The 24924-nt window shown below is 44.1% G+C and overlaps 1 protein-coding gene across 4 annotated transcripts in view; it reads right to left on the bottom strand.

Moving 5' to 3' along the window:
• Positions 1 to 24480, bottom strand: part of kif26ba (kinesin family member 26Ba) — a 64622-nt gene extending 40142 nt beyond the window's left edge. For 2 of the 4 annotated variants that reach the window (XM_028967780.1, XM_028967789.1), the window contains exons 1-3: positions 24137 to 24480; positions 23529 to 23918; positions 2023 to 2619 (exon numbers count right to left, since the gene is read on the bottom strand). In XM_028967780.1, coding sequence (XP_028823613.1) covers positions 2023 to 2619; positions 23529 to 23918; positions 24137 to 24193 — 1044 coding nt within the window. In that variant the 5' untranslated portion in view covers positions 24194 to 24480. Of the gene's footprint in view, positions 1 to 2022; positions 2620 to 23528; positions 23919 to 24136 lie in introns of those variants that run through there. The other 2 variants (XM_028967798.1, XM_028967831.1) reach the window with 2 other exon arrangements.
• Between the last annotated feature and the right edge of the window lie 444 nt (positions 24481 to 24924).

Raw genomic sequence — 24924 nt, 5'->3', positions numbered from 1 at the left:
CAGTCTTTGGAGTAGGTGATATAAAAAGTGTGTGTGATTCCAATGTGTGGGAGTGAGAACAAGGCAAACAAAGGTGACGATCATCACCAAACTATTCTAGGAAGCCGCTAATTGCTGCTGAGGTAGAGGAAGTGGATAAATTTAATGAGATACTGACGACTCCAAGAATCTGCATCATAGAGGGTAATTGCGCTGTGTTAATGCAGTAACTTGGGTCGGTATGTGACTTTAAATGCAACTTCTCCCGATCCCCAGGTGAAAAGTAACTACTCCACCCAATGCACTTCGCAACACTTCGAGCGGCTCTATTCCTGTCGGCTCGGAGCCCAATTAAAATATATTGTAACTGTCACACTGCTGGGCCCGATTTAGATGCCTTTGCATAAGAGGCTGTCACATGCAGGCCCGGGAGGGTACATGAATGCATGAAAGAGTGTGTGTGGGGGGGAGTGTGTGTGTCCATGAACACGTCCAAATTGTATTTTTTTTTCCAGCGGGGCTTTGCAAGCAATAATGTCCAATGTTGATTAAGCAAGTGGCAGAGCTTTCATTTTTTATATGCTTGAATTATTAATATATTATGCACTGTAATATATTATTTATATATTACACAACGTTTCATTATTGATTAGAAAAGGACAAAAAAAAGCGTTCTCATGGTTATGGAAAAGCATAAAACATGGACTTTCTCTTCAGTACTTTCAGTACAACATGCAGTAAGAAGGTATGTTGCACAAAGTCGTTTCTGGTGAAGAACACACACACATGAAAGTGAAGTGCTCTATCCATTACAAACATGTATCATCAATGTCCATTAACCGTAACAAGGAATAATACTGATGAAAATAAAGTTAAGTCAGTTTGTTGTCCCTTCAAAACACTGGCTGATAAACGACCTTGATGCAGGAGCGGAAGGGAAGCTGGGAAAGCGGCAGCCCAGAGGTCTTAATTAAAACCATCTGAATGGTGGACTTCATAAGTCGCCATCACAATGTTCCATTCAAATGCTCTCTCGCTCCTTCATCATCAGCTTTTGTACTTTCCATTTTGTCATTTAATGCCCAGTGGTCACCGACTATGAGAGAAGTTCTATCCAGAGGGCCGTCCTTCAGATTTGCCCTCAGCTTTATTGTTGATAGGATTATTGTATAAAATGTGTAGAATATTCTCACTATGACATCATGAACTAGACATTTGTTTTTATAACATCAAGCCGAGTTAAGGTTGATATAATTTCTTTAATCGTAAGCAAGGCAGGGAGGACACAGGAAAGGGTCAGTATGGCCAACTGTCAAATTCAGATTTTTTTAAATCCCTGGAGTGCAAAATAACATTTCCAATGCATTCAATAATACAATATTTTTTCCCCATGTGCACGCCATCCTCCCGAAAGCAATTCTGTCCAGGTTTCCCTTGGGGTCTATTGGCTGCAGTGTGCTGTTTTCTATTTTGAGGACATCCAATGAAAAACCAGGTGCTGAGGGTTAACTTGGACTTTCCACACAGCACCATGCAGTAGGTTTAAAAGTTTTACTTACCTGTTAACAGCATGTATTCCTGTCTAATTGTAATGATTTGATTATGACATGGAACTAATAAGTTTGGAGTAAAAGTAAAATGGGAGGCAAGCAAAGGGATGGACAAACCAAAACCTTAGTGCATCATTTTTTCCAACATGCTGTCTGCTATCTGCTGACAGTTTTATTAACTAAAACTATTATTACTTGTATTAAGAGGCATGGAAACTCAATGACATGGTGGCACATGCTAGCTATATTTACATGCACTGTATTATAATTGAGGTCAATATGTTTAAAAGTGTGAATTGTAATAAAACTGCAGATTTGTATTTGAATACTTCCAGTATTTTAAAAAAAGTCATATAACGTGACTTTAGCGTCATATGCAGAATACTGTCATAGTTTTGTATAAAAGTCAAATTATTGTTTGCGTAGGAGTATTTTAGCGCATGTAAATATAGCCATTGTGAATGGTGAAGTCATGGCTGAGGATGGCACGTACCTGGTAAGGGTAGAGAGCGACCCCGTTGGCATGGGGCATGGACCATGTGCCCTCTAGGTACTGGTGGGCTTGCAGAATGTTACCACTGCCGCTGCTGGGGCTGCTGGGTAGGTGTGTCTGAGTGCTGTGTTTGCCTACGTGAGTCAGACAGACATTCCTCTTTTCCAGCCCACTACTCACCCCAAGGCTGTTGGGCTTCGGTCCATGTTTGGGGTACCTTGTGTGGTAGAAACCTGTGCTGCTGGTGGTGTTGTTGCTGGTTGAGTTAATGGAGCTGGTGGTGGAGGGTGGGAGAGGAGTCGAGGTGGAGGAGCTGGAGGAATGGTATGCTGCTGGCGGGTATGACCAGTCCCGGCCTGGGGGACCCTGAAGGACACCCCTCGAGCCCACCAGAGAGGACAAGTTGGTGAGGGAGGTGGGTGAGCCAGGGGACATGTCACACTGGTCAAGGGTCAGGACCATGTGGACAGCCTCTTGCTTGAGCTGGTTCAGGTGAGTGGCGCATACATCACAGCGGCTGTCCCGCTCGTTCCATGCCTTGCGTGTGCTGTTGGGGACCTGGAGCTTGTCATGGAGCAGGAGGGAGAATGAAGGGTCCTAAAGTGAACAAAAGGAGACATTTAGGTTACTATCAGATGTTTTTTATGTGTGTGTGTGTGTAATGACAATTATGACGTCATTCACCTACTTGCTAAATAGGTCAAATACCAAATGGCATTTTTGCGCGAGTGTGAATATCATAAACAATTATGCGTGACAATTATGCTTAAGAGTCCTCTATGTAATAGCTGAATGTGAAAGTGATTGTTTTTGCCATTGTGATACAAAGCGCATCCCAGGAATATCAAATTCTACCATAAATAGAGCCAGAACCATTAAAGGGTTTCACATCTGAGATCTCATAATTACAGTTCAAATGAAACACCCACATAGTGTCACCTACAATTAGGTGAAGTCCAGTTATGTACAATTAACCGTTCGGGCCATATTTGTCTGTTTTCAATGCACTTAATTAAAATGCCACATGCAGGATTGTCTAATTACAGTCGGCGAAGTAAAATCAACTTTCTCTTTGTTCCTTTCTTATACTGTGTTTTCGGTCATTCCTCCCAATTCCTCTGCAGGCTGGCCACGGGGTGGGAATTTGTAGGGATTGTAGCTGGCAAAGAGGAAAATTAAGGTGTGAATTTCAATTGGCCTCGCACAACAATGGACCCTAAGCTTGCAGATCAGAGAGATTACTTATGAGGCTTCGCTAAAGCGCCTATAGAGGCTTAATGCGTAGGGGGTTATTCTTTAACCCTCACTCAGACTTACACTCTCCGCCAGTGCTCTCCACAACGGCGAAATTGGAAATGACAATCAAAGCCTATTGTCTGAGGCGCTGTAAACTGCGAATGCAGCAGATCACTTTTCTTAAACCCTGACATTAGCCGGTTTAACTTTCAAAGAAAGAAAGGTAGAAGAATGGTTCATTAACCCTAAAGGTAAGGTATGAATACCTGGATATTGTGAGTGTTAGAAATGGAAACATCCTGCTTCTTCCCAATTAAAGGTCAACACATGCGCTCTGGACGCATGAACAGTCAGGTGGCACTGCATGCTCCAGCGCCACTCAGTGTGCCCACGGTGGGGCAGGGCAGAGGCTTGGCATTGTCCAGCTGGCGTGGGATTACCCCCCGAGACACCCCCTCCCACCCCTCAGGGCACAGGTCCAGCTAATCAATCCCACCCTACCTACCTCGCCCCCATTACTTTTCCACAGACGCTGAGGCCACTCATGCAGAGCGAAGGGGGCGAAAGGGAAGAGAGAGAAGGGTTTGTTCTGATTGAAACCACACATTCCTCCTGTCAGTGTAAATCTGCTGCCGGACCCTCGCCTCACATGGACACTGAGTGGCCCGGCTCTCCGGGCCGCTCGAGTGGACTCTGTGACCTCCAGAGGTTGCCTGGGATACCTCGCCCTGCTGGTGGAAGAGGCAAGATCGCCGTTGGACGGTATTCAGAGTTTGCGTTAATGTCTGAAATTGTACGGGCATTTGCGCGATTGTAAGTGATGGCCAAGGACTTGCCGCTGAATACAGCCATTGAAGCTGATTCCACTGGTATTTCACAACTCTTTCATAATGCGCATATTTTTCAGCTCTTTCAAACACTTTTTTTCTTGATTATATCAGCCTGTTGGGTTGAAAAAGCAAACATGTCCTTGACTTTCCTCACTTGACACCATGCAAGGGCAGGGTAGATGGGAAATCAAGAGACCTGCAGATCATTGAATAAAAAAGGAAGCCAGCACTTTATCTATCATCTGTAATGGCAATTCCAGTTCACATGGATCCAGAATGCAGAGATTCTGCCCATGCATTAAAAATAGCACAGCCACGGAGGAAATCCATCCAAACTAAGCACAATTTATGTCTTTGGGAGTAAAACGTCAATGTAAATATTTGCTGAAGGCCACGGGAATAATCGTATCCTTAAGAGGAGCGGCACTGAGAGGTGGCCTGGAAAATGTCTGAGGGTGAAGCGAGAGATTGACCTGTGCCTCCCCTGTTACCTCGCTACCCACAATCCCCTAACAGGAAACATGAATTTATACCGGAGCTGTGACGTGATGGATGGAGAGCTGATCTATATACAGGTACCGTTCATTTCATCAGCCTTTTAATTCTTATTAACAGCAAATGGGTTCAAAGTTTAAACATATCGATGATAAGGTTATGTATACCAGCACGATACACCATGGGCAATGTGGAGCGACATCTAATAGTGCGGCTAAAAGCGGTTGGCCTCAGATTTATACTACACGTGCTGGAAGCCCTTGTGTCCAACTGAGAATGTCCAGATGTTTTGTCTGGAAACGCGTCCTGCACAATGTTGATCCATCGCCTGCTGTATATTAACGCTGGGATGTGCTTTACAAGGTCAATGCTTTTATGTGTGAAAACAGCCCCTGGTAGATTATTATATGTTTATTACTGCACATATTTGATTAATGAAACACATTTTTAGGCAATGCTGGCCACGTTGGCAAAGAAAAGCCATTAGTCTACATCTTATTAAATGTAAATTGAGTACCTAAGCAGTTTAATTTAGTAAAAAAAAGTATGAACCCTTGTGGCTACGTCTGCTATGTTCTTTTACACAGTCATTGGTTTTTAAAGATCATGACAGTTAATGATGAATGATGGGCTTTGGAAAGGGTTGGAGGAGAGCTAGTTTGAAGTGCACTCACCTGAACCCACTCTCAGTGATATAGCCTACTGTGAAATGGTGATACGGATAACGTAAAACACTGTTTATCGGATATGTGGGTCTATACAATAAATTTTGTGAATCCTGGACGATTTCATTTTATACAGATCATTTCACTAGAATCAACAAAAGGGCCAAGTTTCTGCCAGTGCCAAATTTACACATCCTATACAAGCTGATTTTCTCCAAAATTTCAATTAATGGAGCTCATATAGGCAACTTGCCCAACAAAAAGTTCACAAGCACAGCGTTAATCCTCTACAGAAAGCCTGAATCACACTTTTACAGACAGCATGACATCTGAGATCTTGTGAAGTTCTTTGGAATGATGCTAATGGAATTTTGCCTTGTATCTTTTACTTCAGACGGTGAAATGGCATACATAGCTAATGACTCATTCTACATTAGAATTTGAACCCATTCTAATGCATTTACACGTTTTAATGCAGCTTTCAATCCAAATAAACTATTTTTAAATTAGCCTGTTCCATACGCCCACTGCCAGGCCCACAGGGGGCGTGCATTCAAACCCGAGACCGTCCACCTGGAAGCAGACGGAGCTGGGGCATCCGGCGGGCGGTTGTTGTAAGCCATACATTGTGACACTGCTCCAAGACGACCGTCTGATTCTGGCCGGCATCGTGCCACAGCGCACTTCCACTCCCCGTCCGGCTCTCCCTCACCTGCTGTCTCCATCCCACCCCACAAGAGCCGCTTCCCCAAGGCCTCCCTCATTCACTCAGTTCTGACACTAAATTAATTGTACACAAATTTATGAATTATAAAAGGAGTTTGAAGAGTCAGATTGCAAGGAAGGAAAACAATGACTTCTGCCTGATTAAATGTGACAAAACACTTTTTTATGGGGAACCCATTGGCCGTATGATGAACCTCTGGTCTAGATGAACCAAAGTCATGCTAATGGACTGAGGCAGCCATTTTGAAGCAGGAGAGATGGCGAGAGAAGAGAAGAACCATCCGAGGACAAAACAATAAACCGCAGGATCTCTTGGGGTGTTCGACAAGCTGCTAGATGAGGTGGGGGGGACTTCAATTAAAGCCCTTCAAACGTGAACTTCAAAGAAAAGCACATCAGATGATTTTTTTTCCTGTCGTAAACCTAATCAGAAATCTGAATGAGCCGCATTGGGGAACAGTCTGTTTCTCTTTTGGTGATTGTTCTTTGTTTCGCTCTTGGAATAATAAGGCCGTGGCACTATTTATTCATGCCTGCCAGCATTCAAAACACTGTGCCATTTCAAATCTCCTGCCATGATTCCCAGTTCTTCAGAATCAGAGCAAATAAACAAAGTGGAGTCTGACTGAAGGGCCTGTGGACCAACTACCCAAGGAAGTCAGTTTAGCTTGAATAACTATATTCCGAGGGGAAAGTGAGCCATTATCGTGCTGGTTATGAAAACATTTTAGTTATTAATACTGCTTGCAGCCCCCTTGGCTGAATCAATTAACCGTCTGCTGCATGGGGCGTCCCACTGGGCCAAACATTGAGGACGAGGTCATAGGTCAAAAGCAACAAAGCAGCAACTAAAAAAATAAATGCCCTGACATGTTATAGAGGTTTCAGCGAAAGATTTAAAATGTCTTGCCTTTGAGCCTAATTGATACCACCAGAGGCTGTTAATAGAAAGAGTGAATAATGACCCTCACGTTAAATTAGACAAGGCTTAATGATACATAATGATGAGGAACAGTTTATATTATATCCAATGCAATAAAATTAATATATACAATAAAATTACAAAAATTTTAATGATGAAAGGGTGAGTTATAAGCTCACGGATAAAAATGTATCTATGATAATCTATATGTCGATCAATAATGACGTAGCAATCCATTCTTCTCTTGCTACATATGAATAGAATAATAAGATTGCTTATTTGCTGGGTGTCGTTATTTGAATTCAATTGCTATGCAGATGCACAAAACTCCACTCACACTTGTGAGCTCCAGCTGGTGCTTGAATGTTTGCATCAATTAGTTTGGGAAAAGTTGCACGTCTCCGCGGCCAGCATCACCATTTTCTGTACAATGACACTCTCTTCTCTGTATACATTGGGCAGAAGCTCTGGACAGACTGGGAGCATCGCGCTGGAGCAGAGCTCCTCTTTGTTTGGAGACGTGTGGCTCTTCTTCTCTCTGCCAGGGCTTAATGAAAGCAGAAGAGTGGCCCAGGGGTCTGCACGTTTCCTTGTTCAATAAAAAAAAAAAAGAGAGAGCGAGGCTAATTAAAACCAGGCCAATCACTGAAAACCTGAAGGGCGACAGGTTATGTGGGGTGACACCAGAACATGTGGGGGCATAATTGTTACATCCTCGAGACTACTCTTTCTCCCTTGCTTTGGAAAAGGCGTTTTTGACTAACTGGGGATCATGACTTCGGGGTCTCTCGGCCAGTCCATGTTTCATTCTATTCCCGATCCCAGCAGATCATAGGTCCACAACACTTTTCACTTTTATAAAGTGAAGTGATTGCCATTGTGATACACAGCAGCACAGCACACGGTGCACACAGTGAAATGTGTCCTCTGCGTTTAACCCATCACCGTTAGTGAGCAGTGGGGAGCAGTGTGTGGGGACGAAAGGAAGATCCATTCCTTTCATTAATTAACTTGATTAAAACAATATATTTATACACTATATTTATACCATTGAATAAATTCCAGTATTTCCAGTCCTTCCAACAGGCAGCCCATCTAAAGGCAGCATTCAAGAACAAACACACATCAGGGATAACTTAGCATTATCAGTTGGATTATGGACTATGGGAGGAAATCAGAGCACCCATCCAAAATCTGAACGTTTTTCCAAATTCCTCAAATGTATCGTTTCAAGACACTTGGCATTAAAACACACGTTGCAAGCCTCAGTCCAAAAACCGCCACATCCAGGCAGTTCTAAATTACCTGGCAACTGTCCTGTGTAAATGACAATCAAGCCACAATCGCTCTTAACCCAGATAGTTCAGGACGCATCAACAGGACCTCCACAAAGACACTGTTCATATTTGGAGTGCATCCTGCTCCCCCTCCGCTTTGATTATCGTCCTATATCAACAAGCCCGAGCTTCACCTCAGACCACCCAACTCCCGGTGGCTGCTCTGCTGGCAGGCTGTGGGTCCCTCTTAGCAGGGCTGCGGGCCATGTGAAAAGGCAGCAGGACAGGAGCTTCCATTGACTGGGCCGCACAGAGGTCCTTCAGTGTAACCGGAGACTGCTCTGACATTTATTTGACTTTAAAACACCCCATCCAGCCCAGGACAGAGCGAGACTGGCAGGAACGAGCGCCGGCGTGTCAATCACGGTCCGAACGAAAAAAGCGTGCACACAGTGGCTCTGTTAGGAGCCTACTTCAGCGAGTCCCGCAAGCTTATTCCGAGTGATAGCCTCTCAGAGGCATTCCAGTGTGCCCACCTGCCCTCAAGCTGGAGCCGAGGAGCCAAGTTGAAGCTAAGCCACATCATAAAGAGAACCTTGTTGCACAGAATATGAACGCAAACAAGCGTGACCAATTCCACGTGCGGCACACCATGAGCCAAAGGTCCAAGTTCGGAAAAAGATGTTTCGAATTCTGTGGGGTACACGAACGTAGATCCGGTGGAATATTCTTAAAAGGAATTTGAACAGAAAAATGCATCCAGAAATAATAAACAGGTCCTCGCTCACAAATAACATGCGAGTTAATTTAGATTATTTTTTTAAATGGACTAACTGAAAAACTGCCTTTGATAAGATCCAAAGCCTTATTACAAATGCAACAACACTGTTCCAAGATGTAATAAAGCACGTCTGTTTTCCTATGTTCCCTTCCAGCCAAGAGAGTAATAAAATCAACATGGTGCCCACTTCTAAATGGAGGACCCCGTTGTTTGAAAATTAGCTGAGGACGGCTGAAAGCCAAAAGGAGAAAAAAAACAAAGGCACACTCAGATATTCCCGATAAGACATTTCTCTTTTTTTACTAGAGGAACTAATAAAACACTGTCCTTGATTATTTATTTTAAATTGCGTTTGGTAACTGCAAGAAGTAACTGCAGCCCACTGTGTTTCCATTCCAGGAGCTTTTTATCCTACATTTAATAAGAGCTTTGCATCCCAAAGGTCCTAAATTAAGGTTGGCTTGTACACACAACTCTTAGTAAAGTCTATAAAAACAGGGTTTTATGTCTTCTTCTCTTGATCTCATGGTTGGGAGATGGCCTCTATAAAAAGCCTGAGTGCAGGTCATGCACAGCCCATGAGTAAGGAATGAAGCCTGGCAATGCACTTTGCCTATAAAAATCCATTTTCTACTGCACATAAACAGAATATGAATGAATTTGATGCATCACACCCCCGTTGCTTGCAATGCTTCTGTTTGGTAAAAGGCCATGACATGAGCTGCGAGTCGACGAGATCACACTGGGACAATTTGCTCATTACTTCATTTTCCAATTAGGGGTGTGGGCCTGCAAAGCACAGTAATTAAGATAATGTCATTGAATGTGTCTCCAATTAGGTTACCAACAGTCAGGCCTGGCATGAAAGGGGTGGCATTCACTGCGTGTTTACTAGACCCTCAATCTGTTAGGGGGTCTACTATCGCTGTATGCTCTGATCAGACAACAGCCAGACATCTCCCACATGCCCATTGATAAACTTGGGTTAAGGTAAATAGGAGACGGCGTCTCTAAAGACATCAAAAAAGTCTCTGACATGCCCCCCAGAAGTTTTAACGTGTCCCTCAAAGGCTCAAAGATACATTTTGGACTCCATTTAGCATCCCGAACACATCTTCCGTCTGCTGCCGTGGCAACCATCAATCAGCATTCTGGCATGATGCTATCTTCCCTTCATGCTCAGTGAGTGACAGGAAGAAGGCATCCAGTGGCGTTGTGCAAATCCTTTCTCAACCTGGACAGGTGCTGCCAGGCCTGCATTATCGTCTGGATATTTATCTCCTTTGACAGCAGATATATCTCAGGGAGGCCGAACCAACACAACCACCACAGAATGTTCTCATACCGCCCCTTATATGCTAACTTAATAAAAAGCTGATTGTGTTGGGGTGTGTGGTTTTCTTCAAAATACCTGATTTATTCAGCAAATTTTGACATAGTGATTGTCGTTGTGATACACTGCAGGACAGCACATGGTGACACAACAAAAAGTGTCCTCTGCTTTTAACCATCACCCTTAGTGAGCAGTAGGCAGCTGTGAGAGGCGCGTGTGGGGACGGTACTTTGCTTAGTGGCACCTCAGTGGCACCTTGGCGGATCGGGATTCGAACCGGCAACATTCCGCTGGGCCACCACTGCCTCAATAAGATACATAAAAGAAACATTAAGACAGTCAGATGCATATAAAGAAAACATCTCAGAGTTTTTTGGCAAGAAAATCTAAGCAAAATGTCTGACCATTCATGTTCTTTCCCAAAGGAGTGATTCTCATGAAAAATGGTCCGGGTTTGTTGTTATTTGCCAATTTCAGCATCCCAATACCATGCCAAATTGAAGACAAGAGGTCACAGCAGCTCGCATTGCTCACAGTAATGCTGGGGGTGTGTGGTGAATGATGGGAATTGGGTGTCGTTTAAACATTTTTCCCTGATGGCAGTGCCCTCTATCAGCAGGATTATTGCACTGAGCCACATGGCTTAATTGTGGTTTTAAGAACAAGGATTGAAGGCATTGATTCAGCCTTCAAATTCCCCAGACCTCAGTCCAATAAAGAATATGGGGAATGGCCTGTAACAACATGTCCAACATCAGGAGGATGTAACCTCTCACATTGGTCAACAACAGGGCTCCTTTAGGGGTCTTGTGGTGTCCATGTCCCTGAGCTGTTTTGGTGGCACAAGGGGGACCAACTCAACATTAGGTTGATGGTCTAGATCACTGCTCCATGGAGCATTGAAATACATGAAACACCCTTACATAAAAGCTTATAAGCAAAGGGAATATCTGAGAAGAATAAAAAGTTAATAAATGTTGAGTTAAGCTCAATTTTGCCTTAAAGGCAACGCAGCTCAGTCAAAACAGCGTTGTTTGAAGAAGCAACAATCATTCATCAGAGTTAAAGCCCAAGCTCTTGAGTGTCTGATTGTTGACTCAGGGGTCTTGTGAAAGCCATCGGGCCCTCAAGCGTACACAAAGAGACCCATTATTAGTACTCATTTTCTGAAATCCGTCTAAGAAAGGGAATCATTGACCTCAGGGGCAAAAAAAACACACACACACAAAGTATAACACAGTTATTTAAAGTCTTGGCTCGCCCATACTTGACCAATTTAGTTGACAAGTTTAAGACAATCCCAGTTTTCAAGAAATGACAGTTGTGTCTTTGATATGGGGCTCTTCATCTGGCATCTCTTTATCTTAATTTCCCCCACCGACACTGGAAATGTATGTATCTTATGTTAAAATAGCTCGGTGCACAGAGCTTTGTCTATGCATTTGTTGCTCTGCATCAATGCAACAGCCTCTGCGGGTCCATATGCACAGGGGAGTGTGTGATTGCCATGCAGCAGGAGACAGTGGAGGCCATTAGCATGACATGATGAGACAGGACGTCCTTCTGCTGTTTCAAAAATACACGGATATGCAATAATCACCTTCTTGCGTTTTTTTTTTTTTTAACATACTGCTTATGAGAAGACGGAAAAAAAACAAAAACAACCGAATTGGCTCCTTTACGCCAAAAAATATCTCCTTGCATCTCCTTGCCAGAAAAACGCCACAAAGCCATGCTTGGCCAGCACTGCTATTTGCCCCACACCCAACCACTCCCTCCCCACACGACTCGTTGTACAAGGAGAAAATAGGAAATTAGAGCTCTGGGTAGTGGGGGGGTGAAAACACAGGAAATGGAGCCGGTCTCACAGAACGCTGCGAGTTCTGCTTTTATCGTCCTGTAATAAGCTCCAGCTGGCTGCACACGGAAGGTGCGCTCTATCTGGCTCAGCGCTGAGGGAGGGAGGAGGATTTGGAGCAGTCTGGAGAAAAAGGCAAAATTTACCGTCACTGGAGTGCAGTAGAGACTGGGTTCTTACCTGGAGAAACCCAGTGTCCCCGTTGTGCCTCCGCATCATCAGAAAGGCATTCTGGGTGCCTGACTAAGTTACCAAACGTTCTAGAAATAAAATAGCTACAAAAACAATATCGAGAATACTTCTCTTTCATTATTCAAACGATTTTGGACTCTCGCTTGTGAATTGTAAGAACATACCAAAACAGAAGAAAAATGACTATTTATGGATGTTTTATTAAACAGACAAAAAAACAAATAAGATAGATACAGATACGGATAATTAGCAAGCGGATCTTCCTTTAAAGTGAAGTGATTGTCACATGATACACAGCAGCACAGCACATTGAAATTTGTCCTCTGCATTTAAGTCATCACCCTGAGTGAACAGTGGGCGGCCATGACAGGCGCCGGGGAGCAGTGTGTGGCGACGGTGCTTTGCTCAGTGGCACCTCAGTGGCACCTCGGCGGATCAGGATTCGAACTTGATTATGGGGCCGCTACTTTAAGCGCTGGGCCACCACACACAGATTCTTGTTTTATATACTTGTGTAAGTATAGTTCTGCACTTAGTGCCAGTTCGAAAATAGTGCCCATAAAAATGTCTGCTTTGCCTGTTGTTGTTTACATTTATGTTTACTCAGAACATCTCGGACCTTCAGGAGCAACTTATCTCTAGATTGTGTCTTCCTGCAGTTCCTTGGTTGGTGGGGTACCCGGCTCACTCAGCCCACAGGGACGTTTGCTTTCAGACAGACACGGGGCTGTTCAGAGCCCTCACTGTTGGCACCACAGTGTAAGCTCCACTGTCTGGCTCCGCGAACACTCGCACGCAGGTGCCTCGCTGTCGGATGTGTCGGGTGGATGAGTTCAGGCCAGCGATGCAGAAGAGAACGCCTGCCCGAGAACCTCCACACAGAACCAGAGCACCTGTTCAGCCCCGCGCTTCCTGTTTTACCTCCACGTGCAGCATCACGTTTTCCGGACGGTGAGGAAAATGCCCACTTTGCCAAAGATACAGCAGTGCTGGTCTATAGCAAGTGTCTCAATGACATTGGGAGAGCGGAGATAAATAACTGAATTGTGCTGAAATAGCCATCATAGGCCAATTAGGCAGATTTTTGCCCTGCAAAATGTCACCGTGTCAAATCCAGTTGAAGCTGCCAGTTGGGTGCAGTGTAGTTCATCAGCGCTTCATTTTCATTACTCGAGCTGGACTGCGGCATGAATGATTAGCCGAGTGTTGACTAGAAGTGCAGACACGGGTTCCTTACCAAGCTGGTGACCACCGTGAGAATCTCTTTTAATCAATAATAAATAAGACTCAGGGAGAGAAGCTCTGACACGAAGTAATTGATTATAGGACGCCCAGCCGAACGCTGCGTCTCCCATGGTGAGTGGCGAGCAGGCATGGAGACTCAGATCAGCTGAGATGAATGAGATGCCAGGAGCCAGCACTGGCTTGTAAATACCACCACAGCGGGGTGCGCGGTGGTCCAGTAGGGCACTGGTGGGAATGACAATGAGGTGCAGGACGTCTGTTGTCGAAAGGCAAATTGGGATGGGGGGTGTCTTCCTCATCCATCAACGCTGATCCGGGCGCAGAGTGTCAATACCACCGCGGGGCTGGGGTGACAAACGACATCTCACCACACACCCTTTAATGATCACTAATGCACGACCATCACTCACTTCACACGGTTACTATTAGCAGGTAGTGCACAGCAATTCGGCACGAAGACGTGATTACGTGATTTAAAAAAAATAAATGCATGGACAGGAGGACAAATGTCTTTGAGTGCGAAAGATCTCTCTATCCCAGCCTTGTTTTTGGCCATGGCAACAGCATCTTGGCTGTAGCACCAGGTTGCCTGGCGAACCTTATGGGAGGGAGATGGGATGTAGTGGAGGGGAGGGGGCTACAAAACACACACACACACACACACACACAGAGACAAACTAATGCACACTAACCACTTGTCCCAACGAGCCTGTAAGCCTGTAAAAGAGGCCCTGTCTGAAGCACTAGAGCCCTTCATAGCTCACGAGAGCATGTTCGCCAGTTTCCTGCTCTCTGTGCGGCTAATTATGGAACAAAACTCGCCTCTATTTCAGCCTCCTAATGATTGACGCTGCCATTCTTTCGGCGGGCTTGTTTGGATTCGGCGCGTTCTCCGGCATTTAGCCCAAAACCGCCTAATTACAACATAAATAAATGAAACACAATTGTCAATCTCAGCAATTGGAACAAAAGAGCCTGTTTTTTTTTTTTTTTTTAATTGCATGCGGGCGCCTTCTACGCCTCTCCTTTCCCCTCATGCATAGGGTGGTTAATGAAGCAGTTCTACAATCCACCATGCTGTGCCACTCATACACACACAGCATATTCATTACCCAAGACTAGTGTTGAGATTATATTCCTGGTCACCAGTGCAGAATATATAATCGATCTTGCTGCAGATGGAGTAAGTGCTGAAAGAACCCTCCACATTAACCACTGGGATGTATATATATGATTATTTATGCAAAAAAGTGATTTATATATTCATTAACTATTGTGATGACAGCATTCATAAAGTGGGCAGTCTAAACATATTTACATTAAGCTTCAAAAGTATTTCATTAGGAATGCCATAAAAAAGGCGATATATTCATTGTTAATGATGTCATTCTGTTTGATCAATACCTTTCTGAGGCATTAATATATTAAAATTACTCACAATTGCTTTTTATTTACACCTGAAAAGTGCTTATATGTATATAATCTATACAAATATCAAAGAACAGCTCACATTTTTGCATTTTTACGATTCAAAAGCAGGTCGTATTTTTTGTTGAAGGTTTTGTTGAAGGATGAAGGTGAACTGGGGGCTTGGCTGCTCCCAAAAGAAGGTAAGGAATCATTCTACCATTTGGACACTATCTGTGATGGGGACTTGTACCAAGCCCTGGGTGACCGTGCCAAACTCAACAGTGGGCACTTTAACATGCTGGGAAAACTGCCATCTGTGATTTTCCTACAGCAGTTTTTGGATCAGGAGCCCCAGCCAACACTAATATCTTGTCTACGTCGTTTCGCTCATTAGCTAAAATGTCACTGATGAGAAAACAATGGCTGTGAGCTACGGACTTCGTAAACCATCTACCTCTTTGGGGACGCAGCACCAGCTGCCCCTCCACACAAACCGAAGACGCGTGTTTTAGAATAGAGGTCGGAGACTCCCAGCAGAAGACCGACCGTCTCTGAAACTAAACATGCCTGAGGCCTCCCAGCTCCCCGCTGAACCACACAAATGGCTGCCATTCAGACACTCAGGCGGGACTGGAGGTTTCACCCCCCTTTTACATGACCAGCAATGGTGCAGAGGCATTGTAATAAAATCCATACGCTGTGTAGGTCTGAGAATGCTACACGTCCAACTGCAGATTGGCACACACACACACTTAAAACTACAGAGCCCGCTTCCTCAGGCTCTGACCCCGGCTCACTATTGCGCAGCACTATATGCGTGTGTATATATATGAAAATGAGAAAGTGAAATAATTGTCATTGTGATACACAGCACAGCAAACGATGACACAACGAAATGTGTCCTCTGTATTTAACCATCACCCTTGGTGAGCAGTGTGCAGCTAGGCCACTATATGCCCCCATATAGCATATTGGATACGACCACTCACAAACCGGTGCGGCACCATGCATCATAATCCCTGGCCTGCTTCCACTGCTAATTAATGCACCCGGTTGCCTTGGTAACCAGGGGTGTCTTAATGGCTTTTTCATTCACATTATGGCGATGCTGAAATGGCAGTATCAACAAGGAGCTGCTGGATACTTACTCCTCATGTTTGCTCACATTATTTTTGGCCACTTCACCTTATTCACAGATAAAAGCCACGCAAATTAAGTGGACATATGCCGCACTGACACATCAAGCTCACTCTCGAAAAGGCTCGTCTGACAACGTTTCTGTCCCTGCTCAGGACAGCATGCACAAAGCAGCCACATTGTTCTTAAAATAACAGTCCTATGTGAACAACGGCCAGCAAGTGTTTTCGGGGCAGAGTGGTGAGGTCATCCGCTGCTCGCTGAGCTATGAAACAAAATCAAACTCAGCAGATATAATAAGGCAGAGAGTGCAATGGATGCATTACGCCTCACTCCATTTTCCTTGTGAGGCCATGCTCTTCCAGCTTCCAAAATCTGCACAGACAATAGAATAAGACGCCCTGTTTTGTACTTATTACATGCATACGGCACACACCTTAATCTCTTTTATACTGACAGCTCATCTGACACTGCTAAGATGGATTTGTATGTTTTATGAACTGCTTCAGAATCATTCTGGTCTGTGTTCTATCCTGACGAGATGTCTGGAATGCCTATGAACTGTGTAACGGCATGATGGTATATGGGCTTGGATTGGATTTCTCAGTATGGGCCAGCGATGCATGCGGGATAATCCGATTAAGATGCGCCCATGGTCATCTACTGATTTTCGCATCATGTTTGTCAACTGTCACCTAAAGGCTGATAAAAATACCAAAAATACCCTAGAATTGGCTGGCTCTTGCAGATGCCCTGGTCTCACTGTGTGTGAAGTTTTGCGGCTGCATTCAAAATATAGCAGGGAGCTAATAATAAAAAAGAAAAATTGATCTAGCACTGCTTTAAAGGTTACTGGCTTTACCCCATCTGCTACTGACACAATATTCCACTTTCAGATCTGGTTTAGGTGCGGGACATTCTTACAACAACAGTGGCACTTTTGGTCCAACACCAAAATATGTTCAACCACAGCCTTCCTGACCAAAACTGATAAAGGGGTTGAGAAAACCTGCCTGGCAGAAGAAGAATAAACTCACTGGCCACTTTAATAGGCACACCTGTCCAACTGCTCGATGCTGCAAATTATTGATCAGCCAATCACATGGAGGCGGCTCAATGCATTTAGGCATGTTGACAGGGTCAAGACGAACTTCAAACCGAGCTTCATAATGGTTCAGGCTAGTGGTGGTGGTGTAATGGTTTGGGGGACATTTTCTTGGCACACTTCAGGCCCTTTAGTACTAATTGATCTTCGTTGCAATGCCACAGTCTACCTGAGTATTGCTTCTGACCATGTCCATCCCTTTATGACCACAGTGTACCAATCTTCTGATGGCTACTTCCAGCAGTATAATGCACCATTTCATAAAGCTTGATTTCTTGAACATGACAATGAGTTCACTGTACTCAAATGGCCTCCACAATCACCAGATCTCAATCCAATCAAGCACCTTTGGGATGTGATGAAACGGGAAATTTGCATTTGTGAGTGTATGTCCAAGTGAATGATTGTACTGAGGAGGTGGGGGGAGGACATGAGTTCCACAGAGTTGTACCACCCTGAGGTGCCTAAAATGAAATCCAGGAAATTTACACACCAGCACCCCATCTTATTTCAACAGGTTTTAATCACATAGTTCCCTGAATCAGATCACATCTCAGTTTCTGTGACCAGGACATGGCAGAATTTTCTACTTCTTAAATACACTAAATGAATAGAATATCACAGTATGCCAAGACAAAAAACCAGATGAACCTCATTATAAACCAAAAGAAGGGAATATATTGATTAGCAGAATTTGAATTAAAACCATTCCATATCTAATATTCCATATCTCCCCAGATTTGATCCATTTTTCCATGTCTCAAAAAAAGACAACATGTCCAGGAAGAAGAGGACATCTGGTCACCCTATCTAATATAGTCTGCATCATAGTCTGCATTTCACCATACTCAATTAGCATATTAGCAAATGTACGCAGGTCTTCTTCTTCTATGATGTAAAACGCCGGTTGTTAACTCGCATTACACTGCATTATCGGCACCAGCTGTTAAAGAGTGAGAACCGACAGCAAAGTCCCCCGACCCACTGAAAACGGGTTCGCGACCCACCAGTTGAGAATCTCTGTGCTAGAGAACTGACGTCTGGTATTCGACCTGTCCACCCCCGCGCCGGAGCTGAGATCACAAGCTGCATCTCAGGTCCGGTGCCTGGGATGCTGTCGGACGGGACAGCTGATGACCACTCACGTCCCGTCGGCCGCGATGGGCACCTCTCTCCCACGCAGGACACATCAGTGTCACAACACGTCACCAGTGCACGAGGCGGGCTTGGGAAGCATGCAAAACACAGGCATGCAACCCAATCCCTCCTTCGGCGATAATCTCATTACACTGCAAAGATGTAGTAGAAATAAATCTGGAAATGTCCACTTCTCATTAGCCTCGTCGTTTGAATCGTTAGTGAAGTCCTATTACTGAATTGTTTACTGACTCCATCTAATTACTATAACACGGCGCAACATTTATTACTGCTAACGTTCCATTATTTGTCTCAAATTTGTGTTTCCACCGTGTTCAATTTCCATTGTGATTTTCTCTCTCTCTCTAGTTCACTCGCTCCCTTTCTCTCTCCCTCTCGTGCTCCCTGACAGTGATAAATTGCTTCTTGCCCCGCAAGTAATCTATCATCTTAGACCCCCAGCCCAAATCCTCAGGTCTAAAAATGTCTTGTCCCTTTATTTTCTGTTCCTGTTCTCGATCCCGACCATTTCAAGGTTACCTTGTGCCACCGCAGCCCTTTAGCTAATGACCTAACTGGAGGGGTGGAGAAGAGGCAGTTCTGGTTTTACCTTTAAGATCAAACCATTTCATCTCCCTACTCATTCTTTGTTCTTTTAATGCAAAGAGCCGTGGTCAAGAATTTAGCTTTTCCTAGTACAAGACATTAGGAGACTCTATAGATGATGTCCTGAAGGAATAGACATTTTTGCTCAGTAAAATAGGTTATATTTCTGCATGTAACACTATATCATGCTGTTCTGGCTACAACAATAACTATCCGGGAATAGCAGATATAAACATAACCAAATACCAAATTTCATTAACCTTGAGAAACACCTGCTGTGACCTCTCCCTCTGTCTATGTGTGTGTGTGCATGCGTGAGTGTGTGTGTGTGCATGCGTGAGTGTGTGTGTGTGCATGCGTGAGTGTGTGTGTTAGACTGTGTGACAGTAATATCAGTCCTTGGAAAATCAGTCCTTTGTCAGTTCACTGGAACCAAGGAGCAGAAGTGTCCAAGGTGATATTTAAACCATTATAGCATTTAAGACCCCAGAATATGAAAGTGATTTAAGGTGAAATGCTGTTGAAATTGGCCAGTAAAATCAGCCCTGAAGGTGAATCGAGCCAGAAAGTCACACATCTGCAAATTAAAGTAAATATAAATTATAAATTGATATAAATTGATTTATGTCTGTGCTCAGAAGTTAAATATCCAATCTAGCAAACACATCTAGAAAACACACCCCTGTTGACTTCCTGTTTATATGATATGCACATGAATGAGCATTAAGGAATAAGGAGCTAGTTGTGTAGGTATTCCAGCAAGACAGCTCAGTAGACAGAACATGATATGGCAAAAGTGGGGCAGATTCTTGCGCTATAATAAAAACAAATGCAAATTCCTCTAAATGTCATAATTTACCACCATTTTAAAGGTCCTCCGGTCAGTTGGTCCTGTAGGCCTCCTCGTCCAAGCTTTAATTAGCTCAGCCTTTCTTCCAGGCTCACGCTGCACTGGCCTCGGTCGCCCTGTTGATTTTGTGTAGGAATGCACTTAAACATCTCGTGAAATGTGACATTTGGGAAAGAAAGAACCCATCTGTCTTTTATTTTTGTCTTTTCCTGTTAAATGTTGTGCATTTTGCCCTATTCAGTTACCTTAGCTGTTTTGTTAAGAGGGGAGCAGCTTATATGAGAACCACTGATGTAAGAACATGGTGAACTTCGCAATGAGCAAATGATCCAACGCAAGCATCCAAGAGGGACTTTTATTTATTTGATTTTTTTTATAAAAAAAGCAGCAAGAACGATTTAGAGCAAATGAGTCTCCGTATTCCTCTGAAGCAAATCATATCTTGGACACAGGCGTACATCTGTCATGACCATCTGATCTCCAGCCTTGCCCTCCACTAATCCTCTACACCTGGACTCCACCACCGCAGCTCACAATAAAACTCACCGCTGCCAAATTACAACCATACCTCTATCTAATTTTTAAACATTTTTCCTGTTAAAGAACAAGGTTTGAAATGTCATGCTATCACACTTCACACACATTCAACCACAGCAAATCTCTATACCTCGATTCTTCACGATACTTGGGGCAGTGGGGCAGTTTATATATAGAAACATATTGGAATGGTGCAGAACTTGGGGACTTATAAACTACAGACTTCTTGTGGTGATATGAATGCTAGATCTATTCTAAGCAATACAGGAAAATACATTTCTGTAATGTGGATAAAAAAAGAGAGGTGGGATTGACCATCTTAAAATGATCGGGCTGCTTCATCCTTAGACCCCTGAGGACAACACACATGCACCCATTTAGCATCTTTAAAGTTGCCATTAAATCCAAAAATACCAACAGACTGTTCACCTCCAGGCTCCACTGTTGATCACAGGTCTTGTAAGTGTAACCATGTTTGCGCCATGTAGGCCAGAGGCCTCTGCCAGCAGAACTCTTTCTAAAACTGATCCAGAAGTGTGTGGCCTTTAAATTCACATTACGAAACATTAATAGTGAAGGAATTCTGATGATCATTCAAAGTAGGTCAGAAAGTTAGTGAAGCAAAGAGAGGATTATCCAAATTCAATGGCAGCGTCTGCCAAGGGAAGGAAGGAAACAACACAGAATTGTAATTAGGGTTCTGTTGAGAACTTTTTTTATCTGGGACCACGTACATCATTTATATCATTATCATTTTGCAGAGTTCCATGCAAGAAAATACACTAAACTTTTATTAAAACCTATAACATTATCATTTTCTGATAATCTTTCATACATGTTATGTATATTTAACTTGCCGTTACATACAAATTAATAATTCAAGGTCATTTCTAAAGCCGTTGCTTGTCCAAAATAAATACTTTTCAAATGACCTCTAATTAGAAATGTTAAATCATCAGAAATCATTATTGATCATATATTGATCTTGTGACACCCATCATTTAATCAAGAGGTTCTGGCATTGGTGTTTTGTTGAGGGCTAGATCTAATGTCCCACTCATGCTAATTTTGAATAGTTTAATAGTTTTTCAAATTGAAATGCATATGTATCTGTAATATTCAGATGTCCATATCCAGAGTGAATTACAATCAGTAGTGACAGGGACTGTCCTCCTGAAGCAACTCAGGGTTAAGTGTCCTGCTCAGGGACACAATGGTAATACGGGGGGGGCTTGATCCTGTGACTTTCTGGTCTTCTGGTTCATAAGCAGGTGTGTTACCCACTAGGCTCCTCCCACCATCTCACTGACACTGTCATCCTCCTTCTGATAACTGGGGTCACCAATGGTTCAGCATTGGCCAAAGCAGCCATGCAACAGCAGCCATCACCTTATTGCTAGAAATAGCTGGGAATTTCGCAGACGCCTTGGCTTCCTGCCGAATGAAAAGGTGCATCAGCCAAGTTTACATATGAGCGCATCGTCGATTTCGAACGGATGGATTTTCTCCACATCCAGGCTCGCCCCAGTGACACCATCCCCCAACTGCCGCCCGGGGAGCAGGCAGCATTTACAGCGTAATCTGTGCTGAATTACGCCGATGTCAGCAGCCCTTCTCCCATCCATCCTGCTGCTGTGTATTGATGAGAAGACCTCTTTATATGATAATGCTGTTCTCACCTGAGAGCCATAAAGACCACATTAAATATGAAATATGTATGAAGCTCACGTCTGTTATGCATTGCTTCCGTGGCAACAGTACACTGTGAACCTGTGTGCATGAGAGCTCCAAAATCCTTCTGGCTTCCTGCATTGCAAAACAGAATCCCGGGAGCATTTTATGCAACAAAGTCTTCCACGTGTGTTGTCAGGTGCACCCCTGCCTAAATCTGTGATCTTTTCCCCAAAAAGTTATTCTTCATAGATAATGTCTCCTCTAGACAACTTTAAATCAAAACAAATGCTGCAGCATCAGTCCAAGCATGAGAACATCTCAGAACACAAAGTTCAGAACCCCTGCGTTCCCCTTCCACCACAGAATCGGTACAAGGAAACCACAATTCCGTCAGACGCCACTTCATCCGCTTCCCTTTGATCGTATCAGAATGTGGGTGGTTGATCTCACGGACACAGTCTACCAAGGTCAGCTGAAGTCCCGCGGCCTCCTGCTAACAGGCAGCTCGTGCAACTCCACCGAGGTGCACAATGAGGCGTCTTCCATTTCACTAACTACATTTCCGAGCCCTTATCAAAGGATCGTATCGCACGGCATAAAGTTATTATTACGTGTCTTTGGAAAAACTATACTACTGGAGTAATTTTGACTGAACGTACCTAAAGCAAAGATCAATTTAGTGGGTGGACGAAAAGTGGGTGGATTTTTCTTAGGAGCTCTTAGGAGCCTCATTTTGATCAAAAGCATCGTAAGGAGATCATGTCATCTCCAGTCACCGGTGCATCATACACGTATGGAGTTGGTATTTGGGGAAGGTCACCATGCATCTGTGGTGTTGAAAAAGAAGGACAAAGCAACACATTTTGCCAATGAAAGTTTGCTACCGTGTTTTAAATGTGTTCTTCCTATTGGGATGGTTTTTGTAAAAAAAAAAAAAAAAAACTAACCCTAACCCGTGAAAAAACGCGTCATTTGCATTTGTGTGTTGCGCCGGGGCGCCCCCTATGTCCGTAAAGTGGTACTGCGCCTGTCCGGCGCCCGTGACCTGCACTCACATGACCCACAGTTCTCCAGATCCAGATCCACATCTAATAGACCAGACAAAATCACGCGGGACTCAGTGCAGAGAGAGAATGCGGATCACTCCATCAAGCAACTCGACTTGAATACATTTTTTTTTTTCATTTTAGTAGCAACGTCACCGGTTAGATCCGTATTTATCACCTCTTGCTGTCTTGACCATTTCAGCATGCAAATCACGTTCCTCGCCTCCTCCACCTAGATGTTTAATCCAAGATCAAAGTCATTGAATGCGTCTCTATTTATTGAAATGAAATGGTCCGTCTTTAATTAGATTTTGGCGCGATCTCTCAATTAAAGTCAATTGCCTTGAGTGACGAGGCCATGTGAAGAGTATAAACCAGACAACACGCTACATTCAGCCACATTTTAGTTTAATTACACGATTTAATTGATTAAGATGGTCCCACCTTGCTGGAAAATGGACCCGGGATTAAGAGTTTCAGCGCCTGCCTCTTCAGCTCCACCAGCCGAGCGTTGCAGTTCTCGCACCAGACTCCTCGATCCGAACCCGGCGAACCCCCACTGCCCGAGCCGGGGGAGCCCGTGCCGAAGCCCGGGGAGCCGCCCAGAGAGCCGGGCGAGCCGGTCCCGATGCCCGGCGATATGGTGCCGGGGGAGCCCGAGAAAGAGCCCGGCGAGGACGTGCCGGACCCGGGCGACGGGGTCCCGGAGGAGCCGGGCATCGAACCTGCGCCTTCGGGCGCCGGCCGGGTTCCGGTCCGCGACTCCTCGTACGCTTTTCGGTACCAGGTCTCAGGGGAGAAAGAGGCGGACTTGGTTGGGGAGGAATCCGCCATCTGTTGAAAACAACACGAAGATCATCTACTTTGAGCAAAATCACCGTAAAGACGATAAATTACATACATTTACACCACCAATTGCATATAATACGGACATACTAGTATTTAAATAATGATTTTAAAAAATAATGTCACACAATCAAGAAAATGCATTGTTTCTTCTTTTATTAGATGGTTGGTCTGAAGTAATATTTATGTGGAATAAAATCACACACCCCGTATTTGCGGCTCCTCGTCCCAGACTTCTCTTTATTCCCCGTGAGAGAAGTCATGATGAAGGTGAGGAAAATGGGGAAAGTTTATGTGCAACGCAGGCTCCTACATCCAAGAAGGGAAAAACAATATATATATATATATATGTCTATATATGTCTATAAAATTCTGGGTTAATTCCAAAACGGTTCGGGTTTGCCCAGTCCAGTATCAAAGAACGTCATCCAGGATGGGATCCATGGCGGGGAGAACCGGCAGTAATTCCACGCGCGATCCGGGAGAAGCTGCGGTGTTCCGGGCAGCATCGCACTGCGGCGGCGGCGGCGGCGGAACTGCCCGTGAGCCACCGGTGCGCACCGAAGTCATGTAAAGCAGCGGCGCACATCTGTCTCTGGTTGGATTCCGACTGGCCCCGCCTCCCCGGCCGACCAATGGCGCGTCGGCGTTTCGTTGAGTGACAGGTGGGCGTCCATTTCTCCTCCCTGGATGCAGGAAAGTTTTTAAGAGGCAGAGTCAGAAACACGGCCAGTCAGGTGATTTATTATTTGAGAAAACAATTACTATTGCACTATTATTTAATTATATAATGTATGTTAAATTGGGGGAACACGAGTCAAAGAATTTCATTATGGGTAATGATGCTACTAACTATCTGTATGTGACAATAAAACTGAAACGTTGTTGTATTTGCATGAATATTTTATATACGTTTTTTGTGTGTGTCTCTTTCATGTCTCGCTGTTGTGTGTTTATACTAAAAACTAAAGAAATATTTTTTAGAAATAAAATA

Source organism: Denticeps clupeoides, chromosome 1, assembly GCF_900700375.1.
Source record: "Denticeps clupeoides chromosome 1, fDenClu1.1, whole genome shotgun sequence".
NCBI classification, from domain to species: domain Eukaryota; kingdom Metazoa; phylum Chordata; class Actinopteri; order Clupeiformes; family Denticipitidae; genus Denticeps; species Denticeps clupeoides.
The sequence above is the reverse complement of the archived record's forward strand: the minus strand, read 5'-3'. Positions and strand labels throughout refer to the sequence as shown.